This window comes from Phyllobates terribilis, unplaced genomic scaffold (assembly GCF_046119375.1).
Source record: "Phyllobates terribilis strain yellow unplaced genomic scaffold, ASM4611937v1 Scaffold_5__5_contigs__length_657084704, whole genome shotgun sequence".
Lineage (NCBI taxonomy): Eukaryota > Metazoa > Chordata > Amphibia > Anura > Dendrobatidae > Phyllobates > Phyllobates terribilis.
The window spans coordinates 201527145-201547345 of record NW_027362765.1 but is presented as its reverse complement, the minus strand read 5'-3'; the positions used below and the strand labels follow the sequence as shown (position 1 = coordinate 201547345).

Sequence of the window (20201 nt, the reverse complement as noted above, 5' to 3'; positions counted from 1 at the left end):
TGCAAAGATGCCTCCCGCCCTGCACCTGTCGTTGCACACCCTCAACTAGCACCATCAGCAAGCACATTCACGTCCTTTTCCCAGCGCAGCGTTCTGTTGTCCCTACCCCATTCCTTAGAACGCAAGCGCAAATACGCAGCCAATGCCCCACAGGCCACACTACTAAATTCACACATTTCGCGAATGCTTGCACTGGAAATGTTGCCTTTTAGGCTCGTGGAGACAGAAGCTTTCCGCAACCTGATGGCGGTGGCCATCCCTTGGTACTCAGTCCCCAGCTGCCACTATTTCTCCCGGTGTGCCGTCCCTGCATTACACAAGCACTTGTCCCACAACATTAGATGTGCCCTCAACAACGCAGTTACTGGGAAAGTCCACCTAACCACGGACACGTGGACAAGTTCTTGTGGGCAGGGATGGTACACTGACAGCACACTGGGTTAATATAGTGGAAGCAGGGACCCAGTCGAACCTTGGGACAGAGCACGTCCTCCCGACGCCCTGGGTCAATCAGGGTTGCTCCCACATTCTACAGCTCCTGCTCCTCCACTTCCTTCTCTTCTTCAGCCTCCATCTCCGAAATGACCACATCAGTCACAAACTGGAAGCACTGCAGCACTGCCTCGGCCAAGCGGCAATAGGCTGTGCTGAAGCTAATATACTTAGGTGACAAACCGCAGAATATTGAAGAGTTGTGGACAGCTCTAAAAGAGCAGGCAGATCTGTGGCTGACATCGCTGAACCTACAGCCAGGCATGGTCATGTGTGACAATGGCCAGAACCTGGTGGCGGCTCTGAGGTGAGGCGAGTTCACACACGTACCATGCCTGGCCCATGTGCTTAACCTCATGGTTCAGCAGTTTCTCAAAACCTACCCGGATCTGCTTGTCAAAGTACGCCACCTGTGTGCCCATTTTAGAAGGTCAGCTACAGCTTCCGCGGCCCTTGCCGTGCTTCAGCAGCGTTTGCAGCTTCCAGCTCACCGACTGAACTGCAATGTCCACATGCGTTGGACCTCTATATTGCATATGTTGGGAACGATTTGTGAGCAGAAGAGGGCACTTGTTGACTACCAGCATCAACAAGGCCGTCGATATTCAGGTCAGACTCCACACATAAAACCTCAGGAGTGGACATGGATGTCAGACATATGTACCATCCTCCAAAACTTTGAGGACTCCACCAACATGGTGAGCGGCGATGACGCCATAATTAGCTTCACCATCCCACTTCTCTGTCTTCTGAAACGCTGTCTGCTCACAGTTAAAGAATATGCATTGCAGGCGGAGCACGATGAGATGGAGCAAGGAACCATACAGGGTGATTCCACACAGTCCAGCCTCATCTCATCCCAACGTGGATTGGGTAACAATGAGGAAGAGGAGGAGGAAGAACAGGAGCTAGTTTCCTGCGCTATAGACAGTACTACCTGCACAACTCTCATACCGTCTGTTCAGCTTGGATGGCCTGAGGACAGAGATGAGGAGGAAGAGGAGGAGGAGGAGGAGAGCATGGTCAGTCATCCTCTTAGTGAGGACACGGAAGTCTTGCCTCTGGCACATATGGCTGAGTTTATGTTACACTGCCTTTCCCGTGACCCTCGCGTTGTCCAAATTTTGGGTGAGAGTCATTACTGGTTGGTGACACTTCTAGACCCAAGCTACAAGGAGAACTTTCTGTCTCTTATTCCCTTGCAGGATAGGCCTAATAAAATGGGGCAGTACGAGAAGGGCCCGTGTTGCGGAATTATTTAAAAAAGATGGTGAGAGAGTACCTTGCCGACCGTACTAACGTCCTCCGTGATTCCTCTGTGCCTTATAATTATTGGGTATCCAAGCTGGACACCTGGCATGAACTGGCTCTCTACGCCTTGGAGGTCCTGGCCTGCCCTACCGCTAGCGTTTTGTTAGAGCGGGTTTTTAGTGCCGCAAGTGGAATTATAACCGATAGGCGCATCCGCCTGTCCACTGAAAATGCTGACAGGCTGACTCTTATAAAAATGAACAAGGGCTGGATTGGGCCAGACTTCTCAACACCACCGAATGATAGCAGCATAACATACACTCAAATACAGTGTTTTTTTTGGGAGGTCTAACTCTATTCCCATGCACCTATGTCTTCACACCCAGACATGGGTATACGCTTCCTGATTTTGTCTATTTACTCTTGTCCTCCTCCTTCTCCGCATCTTCATCCTCCACCACCATATCACCATCATATGTACTATATCAACATATCTACATCTCTTGCAAGGGGTATTGGAGTTCCTCCAAATTTTTGGCAGCCGTTGCTTCACTGCATAGGCAAACAGTATGGGAGTCCCATTTCCTAATAATGGAAGCATTTTTTGCAGGAGGCCCTCCCCTCTACGTCTCTTGCAAGGGGCGTTGGAGTTCCTCCAAGTTTTTGGCAGCCGTTGCATCACTGCATACGCAATAACAGTATAGGAGACCCACTCGTTAATAATGGGAACAACAAAGCATTGCCGACTGCTGGCCCTTTAAGAATAGAAAGGGCCGCCAGATGGCCCTATACAAATAGTCTTTGTGACTTTCAGAGTCCCTCCATCATAAATGAAACATAAATGAAACAGGATGTGTCTGAAGATGTGTCACACACCACATGGCCAGATAAAGTTGTAAAATGTTAAAATGACATCTCCAGGTGAATGCATTTGTCTTGGTTGAAAGCAATGCAAAAGTGCAAAAACGCATCAAAAACGCTATGTGTGAACATAGCCCAAGGTGTGGAGGAGCATTTTTGTTTAGGTATATTTATTTTGCCTTATATACAAGTCATTACTATGCAAAGGATGTTGCTTAACATATTTCCCAGGAAAATCCATTTTGGTTTCGTTTTTGTATGTTTTATTGTGAGTCCGTAAAGGTGGCGTAATACTTCTGACAATGTTGTTGACAGAAGTGAACTGAGAGTCAGAAATGCTTCCAGGGGTCTTCCCCGTGCTGTTCCCATGTCATTTGAGCATTGTTCCCATCGATTTGGGCAATTTTTAGGCCCTCTGCAGACCGCTGGGGGGAGCCGCCGGAAAAATGCTGGAATTTCCCATAGACTTACATTGGGCTCGTTACTCGGACCGAGCACTCAAGCATTCCAATTTGCTCGACTCGAACAACGAGTACCCGAGCATTTTAGTGCTCGCTCATCACCACAAGGGATCAAATACTTATTTCCCCCACTGTATATATACAGAATTGTGAATTCCATAGATGGGCTAATCTGTAATTCTGGATAAGGTTGAGTAAATTAGTCAATTTTTTGGGAAACTTAATTGTATAACTTATAGTGTTCAAAATAAATACACACAAATAAAAATCTGACATAATGACATATATAAATGTATAGTTTAAAAAAAAAACAACAAAGCAGCTGTGAATGGCACCAATTGCTGAGCGGTGATGCAAGTAGTAAAACATGGAAACAATGCTCACCTCTACTTTCTCCCGCAGATCTGGTGCTAACACTACAGCGGTCCATCTGGTCTTTATAAGTGCCCCCACGTGGCCACTGCAGCCAGTGGTCTCTAAGGTCATGTGCTGGCTGCTTATTGACAAAGACTAGGTAGACCGCTGAAGTGTCAGCGTTGGATCTTTTGAAAAAAGCGGAGATGTATACGTTTTATTTTTAATTGATTTTTTTATGTAAAAGTTTAATAACACATTTAATTCAACATTTTCTCACTCCTACAAATTCCAATTATTGACGATACATTCTATGTACCTGCTTGTACCTGCTTGTGTTGTGTGCTGTATACAGTACATACATAGACATCGTATCACAATACTTGGAAACCATTTTTCATTTTCTTACCTTCGGGAAATGCCTCATTGGGAACCTTAAAGATCTTATTATTTACTTTGATCTCCTCTCTTCTATATTCTGGGGCTGGGAGACTGTGCTTCTTACATAGTGAGCTTAGAATCTGCGAAGGTTTGAAGGCATCTCTCCATTCATTATAACCTTCACTGTAGGATAAAAAAATGTTACTTTATACATGCTGTGTCTTATTTTATGCCTAATATTTCATCTGTTATATTTTATGTTGTCCAAAGAATCTTTTTTTTCGTGACCTTAAAATGTGACATGCCCCTGGTCCATCAGGGATAAGAAGTTATTCGGTAGTCTAGATTTATGAAATATCTCTACAATGGATCAAAAATAGACAAAATAGGGAGAGGAGGACCCAAGAATTTGTCATCAGTGGATTTTGGAACAAGAAATAGAATGGCATTATACACCTTAGGAGGTTGGATATTATTTGTTCTTCACACTTACACATCATACTGTAGTGCTAGACCACAGTTTGGCCGATGGTTACTGTAGAAACGATTTTCTAGGTCCAACTTAGTCTCGCCAATCAAATCATCTGACCCAATAAGATCATGATCAAACACAGAAATAGTCAGCTCTGATTCTACAGGGAATGAAATGGTCAATTCGAACACTCTGTATAGAGAAAAAAAGTCGAAAATGCTTGTCAACAGCTAAATAGAGCAAAATCTTTTCTAGACATATAAAGACAAATGACTTTACAGTGGAAGTAGAACAAGCATACCTATATAGAAATGTGCAAGGCTCAAAATCAGAAAAAATATGTTCTTTATGTGATAATATAATAATTAAAAACATAAAAGTAGACATACAAAAGTCAAAGATAAAATACTAAAGGTGAATACTACAAATGAAGAACGTTTTTATTGATTTTGAGCCTTGCACATTTCTATATAGATATTCTTGAATTTATTGGTACATGAAATGTGCCTTATATATACCTCCTTATACTCATGTAGGTTTTCTTATATTATGGAAATAGAACATTTCAAGTTTAAAGTAAACTCCAATGATAAAAAAATATAATTTTTTATGTAGCACTTTTCAAAGTGTGAGGTGTTCCTTACTGGTGAGGTGCTGGTGAGGGAGGAATCTGAAGGGAGACTGCTGTTATTGGGGAGGAGTGGGAAGGGCGACAAAGCAGCTGCAAGTGGGGATGGAGTGGGAAGGGCGACAAAGCAGTTGCAATGATGGAGGTGTAGGAAGAGGGGCAGTCCTGCTGCTAGTGCTGCTGCACCATAGTATTTGCTTGGCATCTCTGAAGAAGTATTTTGTGCTGCATTGTAGTGTTTGATGCTGGCTGGGTGGTATTTTGCGCTGCAGGGTGGTATTTTGAGCTGATGGGCTCTATGTAGGAGCTTTGAGGTGGTATTAGTTTGTTGTTGTGCAGTAGTAGTTTGCAGGTAACACCTTGGCATAACTATGGATTAGCTGGTGAGGCTGAAGAAGGAAACATTTGAGAAAGCCTGGTTTAGAGGGTCCTTCGAGCATTCTATTGAATCATTTTTCTATTTTTTTTAACTGTTCCAACAATATAATGTCATCCTTTTGATGACAATACTATAGTTTATCACGTACCAACACACTTTATAAACCTATCCTAAATGCTTCTGTATGATGTATTATAATTGACCAGACAGCATATAATGTATTTGTGTTCATGGCAAAGTGCAACCAAATTATCTATTATTGCTATAGCAGAGATCATAGAAAAATAACTTTTTTCTTACTCCTTATACTGAAATTACTAAACAACTTTCCACTACCTATCTTCTGATGTTTGATATGTTCCTCTTGTAATACTTGATTAATATTTTAAGGGCTTAAGGAATGTATCAATGATAAGTTGGTACATATAACAGAAATGCAATCTTATGTGCTAAATACATTTCAGAATCGTTCTGCTGAATCACATTTCTTACACTTCCAATGAAGTGTTACTTACTCTCCAAACACTGGGTTTAGCTGCTTGGGAATATATCTCTCTTTGCTGTCCATCGTCTGTTCTCCCACTTTTACTACGACATAAGGATCTGACTTCCCGTTTGGGTCAGCTGGGGCTAAATTTGTTCCCTATAATGAAACAATGAATGTGTTTTACAGAGTTGTAGATTTAATTCAGAATCCTGTCACAATATGATACAAAAAGTTTTTTTTACTGTAGTTCAAAATGGAGTTTAGGGGTCAAATATGGAAGGACATCCATGGTGTTAAGCTGCCGAATAAGGTGGAATAACGCTAGGTCAGAACACAGTGTATAATATAAGTGCGGTAGATTGGTAGTACAATACAATAATTGCAAGTGTAATATGGGTTTTTAAATAGGGTGCTGTGTGCCCCTATTGTCATCAACCCAACCTTGCCATATTTCTGTTGACTGACCCCAGTAATTGGTTGGTTAGTAGGACCTATATTCACATGACTCTTAATATTTATGGCTGGGTAGTGCTTAATTCACCCATCGAGAGAGAATTCTCCCCCTGCTTGACCCAGCCCTGACATCACCATTGCCTTTCCCACTGTCCGTATTGTTTAGTAGAACAGAGGAAAAGTGCTCAACAGTAGAGACAACCAATGAGGGACCAGCAACAGGTATGTCTCGTAAAGAAAGCTCTTCATAATTTTGTTTTTCAGCCAATGAAAGAGTGGTGTGCACATTCATCAGGTGATTGTCAGCCTGCTTACACTGAAAGTAGAGATGAATCAAATACATTTTAATAGAATTTAATTCTACTTGAATTTTACAAAAATCATCATTTGCCATAATGTAGAATTTTTGTAATTCACTTACATGTGGATCTAGCAAAATGGTGGCCACTGGCTGCCATTTTTCTGAACCGAAAAAGGCCATCCAAATGTTAAAAAAAAATCCAGCCACTCCACGTCACCCATCTGGTTCTCGCCACATCTTTAGATTGCCTCTGCTCACAATAAATTCCATGGGCCTCTCATGCTGAACTTCTGGCTTTGACAAGAGCCCAGGAGGGTTCTGTGCAAGTGCGTGAAAGGTTATGGCGTCTCGACGTCATGGCGTGAAAGAGATTTCAGCTCGTGCAGCGGCAATCTGAAGATGCACGGAGGATAGGACGTGTGACAGTGAGGAGCGGAGGGGCAGGAGAAGTGAGGAGTAAAGTGAGTTTAGGGATTTATATTATTTTTTACATCTTAAGTTTATTATACTCTATGGTCTAAATAGACCTCAGAGCATAATAAGGAACATTAATATCACAGAGAATAAGTTCTGCGCAAATCAAATTTCCTAGGAAAAAATGTGTAAACAGGCGATTTCAAATTTTGCCTGATCTGCTCATCTGTAACTGAAAAATTATTGTGAAACGAGCGTTCCTAAGAACCTTTCAATGTAAATGCGGCTTTAGACATGGAGAATAGAAAATAGTTTTTAGATTCAGAGTTTATTTTGTCAGCAAAAGAAAAGTCTTTCTGACAGCTAAAAAAAACTTTTTTCAAAGAGCGAGAAGAACCATTTACAGAGACCCTGTCAGATTTTACTTTCTTGTTACAAATCACTGAAAAAACTACTACAATTATTTAAATTTACAGCCCCAGTGCCAACAGAAATCTTATGTAGGTTTAATTTCTGAAATATCATTTTCTGATAAAAATGGAACTTTAGAAGAAGAATTTGAGGAAGGGGGACATAACATTTTCCAAATTCAAAAGCACAAGTTGAATTAGAAGCACAACAAGCCCGAGAAGTGGAGAGTCCCTAAAAAGTGTTGCTGATGAAAAAAATATCTGGTCTGTGATTCCTCAAAAAAACCAAAAACTCTTATTTAGCACACAATGCTCATTAGTGAAATATATTTTTCCTTTAACATACTATGTGACTGATATAATTTTCAATTATCGAGCAACGTTACAGGTTGGCTATTTAGACGGCTACCTAATTTCTAATTTTTGAAGTATCAAATTTTTCTCTAAACATCAGAAAATGTGTGAATGCAGGTGAATTCCAAGTTTCACATTAGGGTCTAAGGCAGTGTTTCTCAACTCCAGTCCTCAAGACCCACCAACAGATCATGTTTTCAGGATTTCCATTCACATTGCACAAGTGATGGAATTATCACCTAGGCAATACTAAGTGAATCCTGAAAACATGACCTGTTGGTGGGTCTTGAGGACTGGAGTTGAGAAACACTGGTCTAAGGGGTAACGTTTCTCCTTGCAAAAAGAGGCAAGCCAAGCCTGGCATATCAGAGTGAGGAGACTTATATGCCAAGCATACTCCTCTGGGAAATTATATATGCAAATTGTCTCTTCAGAGAGGAAGAGGACTAGAACTCTAGCACCACCTATTGGATCGCTGCTTGCAATAGGGGAAGCTAGAGTTCTAGTCCTCTTCCTCTCTGAAGAGACAATTTGCATATTTAAGTTTCACACTAGAAATACACACACATTTCTAGTATATTGTCATGTTTGCTTACCAAATTCACAATTTGAAAAATGTTTAAACATAATTTTTAAATATTAAAAATTACATAACTTAGTATGTAAAAAAATGATATCTTCTTGTTGCTTGACCGTTCATACAACAACCTGCTGCTTTAACATCATTTTCCCGCTGCTCCAACTGGGTATCAGTTACAGTACATCTCAATTAACTCCTAAGTTATCTTTACCTCTATTATCTCGCAGTTATCTTCCCCACAGTAGATTTCCACCTCTAGAAGGCTGCTGAGCCCTGAACTAGGACAAATGTATGTTTCTCATAGATCTAATTTCTTCCATGGTGATTAGTGTCGTTGGCACTATCCTAGGACTCACTAATCAGGATTCTAAACTACAGCCAGAAGTGCACATCCAGCAAGTAAGAAAAAGAATCTCTGCAAGCAAGGTCGCATTCAGAATTCATGCTGCCCTAAGGACCTCCACCTGGTCTTAAATTTTTGTATTTGAGGGTAAAATTAATTTATAAAACTTTTGCACTTATTGCTTTCTATAATCTTTGTGTTGCACTGTCTATTGCTGGCTGCAGAATGAGTTAACTGAGAATCTGTAAGGCAGCGCACTGTGACAATTTACAAAGAGTTTCTAACTATGTTATCTGTCTTTTTCTGAGCTCCTCTCAGCTGATTTATGACATCAGGTTATATTAAAGTTGAATGTGCAGGAAAAGAAAGAGCCTGTAAAAGCAAAATGGCGCAGAATCTTTAATGTAACCCAACTACAAAAATGATTTTTAGCCCCAAATACATGCATTTAAGTAAAAAAATAATAATAAATGTCCTCAAAGGAGGATAACTCATTTAAGCATTATCAAACTGAGAGTCTATGTGCATTCTAATTTACTCACTTTTACAATGTAAATTCTGACAAGCACTTTCACGGGGCGATTCCTTGGGACACCCTTCATTATCTGGAACTCATCAGTGACCTCACTTGCAGGATAGACATAGAAAGACCCCTAGAAAACACAATTATAATGTCAAAAATTATCATATTTTAAAACCATATCATATTTCATATTGACTGGCAGCAAAATGTACCTTGTATTTTCCCATAAAGTTATCTTCATCATCACCATCTTCATCATCCAGTGCCTTACCCCGATGCAGAGGAAATGCATATAGCCAATCTTCAAACTTGTCAAATTCATTCTCAAGTTCTCCTTTATAAATCTGCAGAAAAATTACTCAGTTATTAGAAAAACATTAAAATTTGAGAGTCCTCAGTGGAAAATGACTTATTTATTAAATCAGTGTCATTTGTTTTTGAAAAAAAAAAATTCTTCCCATATCACAATCTTTATCAAAAAATAAAAAAGAGCAATTTTAACACTGGTAATTAGGGATTTTTTACACTCTAACTTCCTGTTGTTAAAGGAAATTCACATGTAAATTAGCAGCAATGAACAGACATTTTGACCCTATTGTCCATTCTGAAGGGAGGGGGAGCAGGGTCAGCTGTGACCATCACCTATTGTGATTGGTGGATCCTATGTAATCAGCTGTGTATAGAGGTGTTACCTGTTATTGTAATCCTGCCTCTGATGATAAGGAAACTGCTGAAAACTCATCCTTAAAGGACAGGTAGTATCAGTGTGAAAATGGCAAGATTATGATTTTTTTTTAATAAAGATTGTGTTATATGAAAAAAGATGTCAAAAATTAAAAAAATAAATAAAATAAATGTAACACAAAAACCTGATTTAAACAATAAGTAATTTTCTGATGACACATTCCCTTTAAAGGGGAATTGGTTATCAGATTTTTAATGAGCAAACTAAGAACATGGCACTGTAGAATTTGTAAGCAACTTGCTAAGCATGCCTTTACAGTGGACCATTTATTAGTGCATTAGAAATATTACTTTAACAGCTGCAGGTGCAGTATGTAAATATCATATCAGATGGAGTCACCCAGGATGGTGCTGCGGCATGGTAGAATCTCTTATTCAACACCTCCCCCAAATTGCCATGCCTCTTATTACCCCCGTTCATCTTTGACAACCCCTGGCCCCTTTGGCAGACATAGACAAAAGAGGGGCACTGTGCAGGAACAGTATATGGGTCCTTTTCAGTCCAAAAGTTTAGGAAGCTCCTTGCAGCTTTAGAGGTGGAAATGAGCCCCTTTATCTCTTGAGCCCATGTGCAGCTGCACAGGTTGCACTAATGATATGTCCAATCTTGCCTGGACCTTTGATGTCAGCCCAAATGTATAAAGCGGAGTTATAAATTCACACAACATATTCTAAAATTAAGTAGAAAGTAACTAAATTAAAATAGTTTTTTCCCCTCTTGATTTTCCTTAAAGCACCACGCCAGCTTTTTTTTGATCCCTGACCCTAGTCTTATACTTACCAACCGCCGTCTTCAGCTTTTCCTGTGACTGCAACTTCTGACTGACTGGAAATCAGAGGTAACGGTCACAAGCTCTCAATGTAAGTCTATAAAAGCCTCTTTCTAGCTCACAGATTTACATTGAATTGTGACTTCCGAATCACCCAGCAAACACTGAAGCGATCTGACAGGTCACAATTTACTGCTGGAGACCAACCGGAGCGGCACCAGGAACAGATGAAAACAATGTTTGGTAAGTATAAGACAAGGGGCAGGATACTTAGCTTAGTTGCACCACTCCAGCGCTGCAATTAAATAAAACTGGAATGGTGCTTTAAGACAAAAACCAAGGTTAACTCAAAAACATTTTTTCTGCACCAGTGAATGATTCCCACTGCCCATAGAACCAGACTCATGCCCATCCCAGCCAGAGGAGGAAATAAAGAGACCGGGTCAGAGAATCAAGCAATACTAGAAGAGCAGCTGGAACTGGTAAACTAAGTTTGCTTTTTTATCAGATCATGCTGCATGCTTTTGTAAACAAAAATAGTGGGTTGAAAACCTCTTTCAAGTGAATCTGTCACCAGGTGTTTGCTATTTAATCTGAGAGCAGAATAATGTTGAGGCTGAGATCCTGATTCCAGGGAAGTGTCACTTGCTGGGCTGTGTGCTGTAGTTTCAATACTATCAGTGATTTATCAGCAGGAGATTATCACTGCAGGACTAGGTCTCATGTGCAGTCCAGTCAGGCTAATCTGTATAATCCCGCCCCCACCACTGATTAGCAGCTTGCTGACAATGCACAATGTGCACAGGAAGCTGCCAGGAAGAAGTGTGGTCAGGGTTACACATGAGCCAGAAGTACATATACAGTACAGACCAAAAGTTTGGACACACCATCTCATTTAAAGATTTTTCTGTGGAATTATATACTTAACAAAAAAGAGTGAAACAACTGAAAATATGTCTTACATTCTGGTTCTTCAAAGTAGCCACCTTTTGCTTTCATGACTGCTTTGCACACTCTTGGCATTCTCTTGATGAGCTTCAAGAGGTAGTCACCGGAAATGGTTTTCACTTCACAGGTGTGCCCTGTCAGGTTTAATAAATGGGATTTCTTGCCTTATAAATGGGGTTGGGACCATCAGTTGTGTTGTGCAGAAGTCTGGTGGATACACAACTGATAGTCCTACTGAATAGACTGTTAGAATTTGTATTATGGCAAGAAAAAAGCAGCTATGTAAAGAAAACCGAGTGGCCATCATTACTTTAAGAAATGAAGGTCAGTCAGTCCAAAAAATTCCGCAAACTTTGAAAGTGTCCCCAAAAACCATCGAGCGCTATAAAGAAACTGGCTCACATGAGGACCGCCCCAGGAAAGGAAGACCAAGAGTCACCTCTGCTTCTGATGATAAGTTTATCCGAGTCACAAGCCTCAGAAATCGCAGGTTAACAGCAGCTCAGATTAGAGACCAGGTCAATGTCACACAGAGTTCTAGCAGCAGACACATCTCTACAACAACTGTTAAGAGGAGACTTTGTGCAGCAGACCTTCATGGTAAAATAGCGGCTAGGAAACCACTGCTAAGGACAGGCAACAAGCAGAAGAGACTTGTTTGGGCTAAAGAACACAAGGAATGGACATTAGATCAGTGGAAATCTGTGCTTTGGTCTGATGAGTCCAAATTTGAGATCTTTGGTTCCAACCACCGTGTCTTTGTGCGACGCAGAAAAGGTGAACGGATGGACTCTACATGCCTGGTTCCCACCGTGAAGCATGGAGGAGGAGGTGTGATGGTGTGGGGGTGCTTTGCTGGTGACACTATTGGGGATTTATTCAAAATTGAAGGCATATTGAACCAGCATGGCTACCACAGCATCTTGCAGCGGCATGCTATTCCATCCGGTTTGCGTTTAGTTGGACCATCATTTATTTTTCAACAGCACAATGATCCCAAACACACCTCCAGGCTGTGTAAGGGCTATTTGACCAAGAAAGAGATTGATGGGGTGCTACGCCAGATGACCTGGCCTCCACAGTCACCAGACCTGAACCCAATCGAGATGGTTTGGGGTGAGCTGGACCGCAGAGTGAAGGCAAAAGAGCCAACAAGTGCTAAGCATCTCTGGGAACTCCTTCAAGATTGTTGGAAGACCATTTCCGGTGACTACCTCTTGAAGCTCATCAAGAGAATGCCAAGAGTGTGCAAAGCAGTCATTATAGCAAAAGGTGGCTACTTTGAAGAACCTAGAATATAAGACATATTTTCAGTTGTTTCACACTTTTTTGTTAAGTATATAATTCCACATGTGTTAATTCATAGTTTTGATGCCTTCAGTGTGAATGTACAATTTTCAAAGTCATGAAAATACAGAAAAATCTTTAAATGAGAAGGTGTGTCCAAACTTTTGGTCTGTACTGTACATCAGACAAAACTGTGATTTTATCAAAATTGCATCAAGCAGCCCAGTAAGTGATACATCGCTGGAATCAGGCTCTCTATATTATGCTGCTATCAGATTCCACAGCAAAACCTGCTGACAGATTCCTTTAAGCTGTGGCATGTTATATCAGTGATAGATTCCACCTCAATGCAACCAGGAAATCTCACATACCAGAAGAGTGCAAAGCGCCACCAGTATTCACATCTCTATTTTGAGCACAGCGACATCTCAGCGTTTCAGACTTCCTCCCGTTATGTATTGCCATATAACCCAAACATACCTTTAAAGTGGAAATTGGTTTCCTTTTTGGTTTCACAATTTCCACTTCCACTATTTCCTCCTCGCCTGCAGCATCTATGGAGTGGATATTCATTCCATCTAAACGCAAGATGCATATAACAATATGTAAGATGTTGGGATATTACATAATTCACAGGCCATCCTTTCAGGACAAATCTACATATGATGAATGTTTGAAAAGGAAATTAACAACTTTACGGCTATATATTAATGTATTTTATGTTAATGACTATGATCCTAAAAAGACTTTAAAATTTTTCTTTATGATCGGCTTATAAAATAGTAGAAAATGGAGCTTCATTCAGCACATCGAGGTACATGACTCAGTGCACACTTTGTGGTAAAGAACAAACAGAATAACTGTTCTAAATATATTTATATTTATTAAAGAATCCTTTTATTTAATGCCTAATTCTTGTGTAGGGTTGTTTTTTCGTGCCATTCTTGCTTTTTCCCCTATGCCATTGCCTGCCTCTACTAATTTCATGGGTTTCATACCTCCACTTTCTTCATTTTCACCTTCATCATCTTCATCAGCTCCATCTAACTACAATAAAACAATAGATGTATATACAGTTTAGTAGCAGTATCCCTCTATACAATAAGCTGCACATTGGGTACTAGATGAATTTCGCTCCAAGAATAAAAAGTGTTCACTTATTAAGGATTCTCCAGAGCTGCTGAGTTCAGTGATTGGAGGCAGTGATGCCGATGTGACATTACCATTGCAGCCAAACAGAGACTGGGGCAGTGGCGGAGACACAGGGCTAGACTCATTGAGGGTAAATAATAAAGTTCTTAATATTTTTGTTTCCTGTAATTTTTTCCTAATTAATTCTATGAAGAAGCAGTTGGCACATACATGATCTTCTATGTCCCTTAGAGATTCATAGTATTTTGACCACCAGTCCAGCTCTTCGGGATCCGGTCGCTCTTCTTCCAGCTCTTCATCTTTGGTAATTGTTTTTCCTAAGCTCTTCAAAGGGTCCTGAAATATGGAGATAGAAATTAGCATAAATTACATAATACAGTTTTAGTGGGGAAATGAAAAACTAAACCATGTCCTAAATCTATATTTATTGAATTACTGTTTTTAGTTCACATCACTGCCCCCAAAAATGAAATAAATCAGACCCACCCCATGTGCTGTTAAGAGCTTCATAAATGTAGAGAGCCAGGTCTGGCTAAGACCGTGGTCTGGCTCTGAAGGGTCGCTCTTAAGGGTCTAACAGAAATATGCCAGAAATCGGCCAGAAGTGACCAGAAGGTGCGAGTAACTATTTACTAATTGTACTTAGCTTCTCTTTCTTACTAACACTTAAACCTTCATTATGCTTACTGTCTTTGCACCACTAATCCTTACTCTCCTTCGCTATCCCCAAACCCCAGCACCCTCTAACCAAATAACCATCTCTCCTTCCCTCTTACCTCCCCATCTAACCTCATCTGCAGACCTGCTCCTCAACCTCAGATCTATCCTACCAAAACATAAAACAAGCCGGGCACTCTCCTTCTCCCACCTGCTCTCCCTCTCTCTGCTTCACCTCACTGCTGGCGACATATCTCTCAATCCTGGACCCCAACAGCTTACACCTGCCACCAATTCCCCCTCCTATCGCTTCCAACCAACTGCAAACGTGCCCCGGACGCCCCCCCCGCTCCCTCTCTCTGGAGCACTCTGGAATGCCCGCTCTGTCTGCAACAAGCTCTATTTTGTCCAAATCCGCTTTACCTCTCGCAATATCTCCTTCCTAGGCATCACAGAGACATAGTTGACACCCTCTGACCCTGCCTCCCCTGCTGCGCTGTGTTATGGTGGTCTCCACTTCACCCACACTCCTTGCCCTGGTAAGACATGGTGGAGGAGTGGGTCTTCTCCTTTCTACCAACTGCACCTTTAACCCTATCACACCTCTACCCTCCCTTATTCTCCCTTCTTTTGAAGTCCACTCTGTCCACATCTACTCTACCTCCAACCTCCAAGTGGCTGTCATACCAACCTCCAGGGCCCCGTCACTGCCTTTATTGACCAATTCTCCACTTGGCTTCTTCACTTTCTCTCTGCTGACATTCCCACAATCATCATGGGCAATATCAACATCACCACTGACACTCGCCAGTCAGCAGCAACCAAACTCCTGTCGCTTACTTCATCCTTTGGACTCCTCAGCCACCCACACAGACGGACACACACTAGACCTCATCTTCACCCGACTCTGCTCCCTATCTAACCTCACAACCTCACCCCTACCCCTATGTGACCACCATCTATTCACGTTCTCATCCCTGTCCTCCTCACCTGACACCCATGCCCAGCAACTAGCACCCCCCCCGCAGAAACCTTGCACATCTAGACACTCACACACTCTATGACTCTATTCTACCACTGACATCCATATCTTCACTCCACGACAGACAACGCCACTGCTTTCTACAATGCCACTCTCGCATCAGCTATTGACTCGGTCGACCCTCTTGTGCATGGCAGAGCGCGATGAGTCATTAGGCAACCCTGGCACAACAACTTCACTAAACAGCTTTGACAAGCGTCCAGGGTTGCGGAGCAGCGTTGGAAGAAAACACATTCACAAGATGACTTCACTGCATTCAAACAAGCAACACACGCATTCAAATCAGCCCTCACCTCTGTTAAACAGGCCTACTTCACAACCTTCATATCTTCCTTATCCTACAACCCCAAACAGTTATTCAACTCTCTCCTCCGCCCTTCACTGCCCCCTCCGACCTCCGTCATCTCTGCTGAGGAGTTTGCCACACACTTCAAAAACAAGAGTGACCAAACAAGGCAAGCCTTTACTGTCCAACCACCACAACCCCTTTGTTTTCCAGACCATTGTCCTTCCCCCATAATCTCCCTTCCCAACATCACGGAAGGAGACCTTACTCGTCTCCTCTCCAAATCACACCTCACCACTTGTGCACTTGACCCCATCCCACCTCCTCCCCAACTTCACCTCCACACTAATCCATCCCTAACCCATCTCTTCAACCTATCACTTCAACGTCTGGTACCTTCCTCGCTGCCTTCAAACATGGCACAATCACGCCGATCCTCAAAAAGCCATCCCTCAATCCAACCACCTTGTCCAGCTACTGCCTCATATCGTTGCTCCATTTGCCTCTAAACTCCTTGAGCAACACGTTCACGCTGAACTTTCCTCTCACTTCTCATCTAACTCTCTCTTCGACAACCGACAATCTGGCTACTGCCCCCACCATTCCACCGAATCTGCCCTTACAAAAATTACTAATGACTTACTTACAGCCAAAGCTAACAGACAATTCTCTGTACTCCTTCTTGACCTGTCCTCTGCCTTCGACACAGTTGACCACTGCCTCCTACCACAGATCCTTTCTTCCTTTGGCGTCAAAAACCTTGCCTATCTTGGATCTCCTCATACCTTTCTAAATGCACATTTAGCGTCTCCAACTCCCACACTACCTCCTCATCCCGCCCTTTCTCTGTTGGAGTACCTCAAGGCTCTGTCCTTGTACCCCTACTCTTCTCAATCTATACCCTTGGCCTGAGACAGCTCATAAAATCCCATGGCTTCCAGTACCATGACACCCAGATCTACCTCTCTGGCCCAGATGTCAACTCTTTGCTGTCCAGAATCCCAGCATGTCTATCAGTCATATCCTACTTCTTCTCCTCTCACTTCCTCAAGCTTCATGTGGACAAAACTGAACTCATCATCTTTCCCCCATCTCGCATATCTTCCCCACCTGATCTTTCTATCACAATAAAGGACATCACACTTTCCCCTGTATCGGCAATCCGCTGCCTCGGAGTAACCCTTGACTCTGCCCTGTCCTTCAAACCCCACATCCAAGCTCTTGCCACCTCCTGTCACCTCCAGCTCAAAAATATTTCCAGAATCCGTCCTTTCCTCAACCCTCAATCTACTAAACTGCTTGTGCATGCCCTCACATCTCCCGCCGTGACTACTGCAACATCCTCCTCTGTGGCTTACCTTCTAACACTCTCGCACCCCTCCAGTCCATCCTTAACTCTGCTGAGTGACTAGTTCATCTCTCGCCTCACTACTCCTCTGCTACCCCCCTTTGCAATTCCCTTCACTGGCTCCCAATTGCCCAGCGTATCCAATTCAAACTACTAACACTGACCTACAAAGCCATCCATAACCTTTCTCCTCCATACATCTCCGAACTAATCTCCCTATATATTTCCTTACATAATCTCCGGTCCTCCCAAGACCTCCTTCTCTCCACCACACTTATTTGTTCCTCACCCAATCGCCTGCAAGATTTCTCCCGAATATCCCCCATCCTATGGAATTCTGTGCCTCAACACGTCCGATTAGCCTCCACATTTGGATCCTTCTGATGGAACCTGAAAACCCACCTCTTCAAACAAGCTTACAGCCTGTCATGACCTTGCTTGCTGCCACCTCAACAACACCGGAGCTATTGCAACCTCCTCAACCTACTGTCTCCTTCCCCACTCCAATAGAATGTAAGCCAGCAAGGGCAGGGTCCTCTTCCCTCTGTACCAGTCTATCATTGTTAGTTTGTTTACTGTAAGTGATATCTGTATTTGGTATGTAAACCCTTCTCATGTACAGTGCCATGGAATCAAAGGCGCTATATAATTAAATAATAATAATCAGATCAGTTGTATTGACCCCAAAATGGTTCCAATAAAAACTACAGCTGATTCTGCAAAAACAAGCTCTTGTACAATGCTAATGACCAAAAAAATAAAGTTATGGTTCCCAAAATATGGCAAGTGAAGATAATTTTTTTAAGTAACAAAAAAAACCACAACTATATAAATTAAGTAGTTAGTACTAGAGTTAATATGGACCCTTAGAACAAAGTTTCCAGGTCATTTTTATTACAAAGTGAACATCGTAAAGAGAAAACTCAAACCATAAAGTTGCTGTGTATTTTTTTCAGTTTCACCCCATTTGGAATTAGTGGTAAAACTAATTGTATAATTCACAACTGAAAACAAGCACATGAAGCACCACTCCAGTGTTTTTTTATAGCAGCACTGGAGTGGTGCTTATAATGTAAGGCCCCTGCACCTAGTCTGATACTCACCTGCCACAGTCTTCACCATCTATCGCAGCTGTTCTTGTTGGTCTCTGGCAGTTTGTGACCCTCCGGATCGTTCTAGTGTTTAATCGAGCGAGCCGGATGTCACAATTCAATACAAGTCTATGAGAGTCTCGTTCTGGCTCTCAAAGACTTGCATTGAGAGCTTGTGAGGTAAGTTCTGACTTCTGGCCAGTCAGAAGCAGTGGTTACAAGATGGCGCCACGGGACCGGAGAGGCGCCGAAAAAAGGTGAAGTCAGGGGGCAGGGACCTTAGTTTAGTAGCACCACTCCAGCACTGAAAAAAACCCACACTAGAGTGGTGCTTTAACAGACATATTGAGTGAAAGATAATAAAGTTATGGCCCTTCGAAGGCAAAGAAGAAAAAATTGAATAAGAAACAGTTGTATTTGAAAAAGTTTAGTACATATATTTTGACTGAATTCATGTATGAATATATTTTAGAACGAAAATATTTTTCTGAGTGTTTGTGTGAAGTCGTAGTAACGTATGCTGAAGGGGCACTCAACAGAATATTAGGGCAGGGGCAGACTAGAATGTATTCTCTCGAGAAAATCGGGACGCTTATGCAAATCACACTGTAATCAAATATTGATCAGCGTGTGGGCATAGTGTGATCCTATTGTCTCCAATGAGGGGAAGGTGGAGAAAAAAATGTCTCCATATTCTCCATTCTGTCAGTCAATGGAAATCAAACTGCACTCAGATGGCAGATGGCATCTGAGTGCAGTCCAATGTTTTCCATGCACTCATTGACTTCATGGCTGAATGCAATTCAAATATCGGATCAAATTCGGTCATGCAGTGATTTCTCTCGGGATCAATAAAGTGTATCGTATCGTATTTTTTCCTCGGACATGTGCACTGCCCATAGAATAACATTGGTCGGGGGGTGATCCTATGTTTTGTCAGATCGCAATCTGACAAATAATAGGTCGTCTGACCTTGTCCTTACAATAAGCTCAATTGGCTGGAAGTTTTGTCCTTTTACCTTATTGTTTGATCATTTGTTTGTAAATCATGTCTATTTACTTGTGTATTATCTTCCATTTGTAAAGTGCTATATAGTTAATATCATTAATATTATACTTTTCTGAAGCATTTTTATGTAAAATTATATTCTAATCTGTTGGTCGTACAATACCTTTACTAGGTTAAGAGGGTTGAACCTTCCATCCTTTTCCTCCTGCTCCACATTGATAACTGCTGGATGAGAATTCATCCGATGTAAGACTTTCTTCTCTGCAAAAGTCCAAAATCCATTGTTTCAGATTTCTTAAAAGCAATATAGTCCAGCCATATTTCTTTATTAAGGTACTTGGGTCTAAATCTATACTGGGAAAATTAAAACTTTCTACTCTATCTTTATGTTGCTGCAGCTTTGAATTAAACCAGTGTTAAGCTACAGATATTATAATATACAGTCGCAACCAGAATTATTAAAATTTATTGCAAATTAGATTTTTGGGCACAATTTGCTAAATTTCTGCTGTTTTCAATAAGCCAGCCAAGAACAATTTCGATAGCTCAAAATAACTCATTAGTTATATTTTAGAATATTCCCCATCCTACTGTAAACTATAACTCATAAGAGCACACATTTGCAAATCAGGAGTTGTATCACAATCAAAAGTTTTATTAGTTGCATCAGGTGTGATTGAGATAAAACACATCAAATACCTGGCCTGGCTAGGGGTTTGTTAA

General features: G+C 41.6%; 1 protein-coding gene across 1 annotated transcript in view; it reads right to left on the bottom strand.

Moving 5' to 3' along the window:
* LOC141272717 (fer-1-like protein 4) overlaps nucleotides 1-20201 on the bottom strand; it is a 227932-nt gene that overhangs the window by 35809 nt on the left and 171922 nt on the right. Inside the window, exons 30-38 of the mRNA XM_073683718.1 lie at nucleotides 19642-19739; nucleotides 14256-14381; nucleotides 13892-13940; nucleotides 13374-13471; nucleotides 9357-9488; nucleotides 9164-9274; nucleotides 5795-5922; nucleotides 4294-4464; nucleotides 3829-3983 (exon numbers count right to left, since the gene is read on the bottom strand). Of these exons, the coding sequence (XP_073539819.1) occupies nucleotides 3829-3983; nucleotides 4294-4464; nucleotides 5795-5922; nucleotides 9164-9274; nucleotides 9357-9488; nucleotides 13374-13471; nucleotides 13892-13940; nucleotides 14256-14381; nucleotides 19642-19739 (1068 nt within the window). The remainder of the gene's footprint in view (nucleotides 1-3828; nucleotides 3984-4293; nucleotides 4465-5794; nucleotides 5923-9163; nucleotides 9275-9356; nucleotides 9489-13373; nucleotides 13472-13891; nucleotides 13941-14255; nucleotides 14382-19641; nucleotides 19740-20201) is intronic.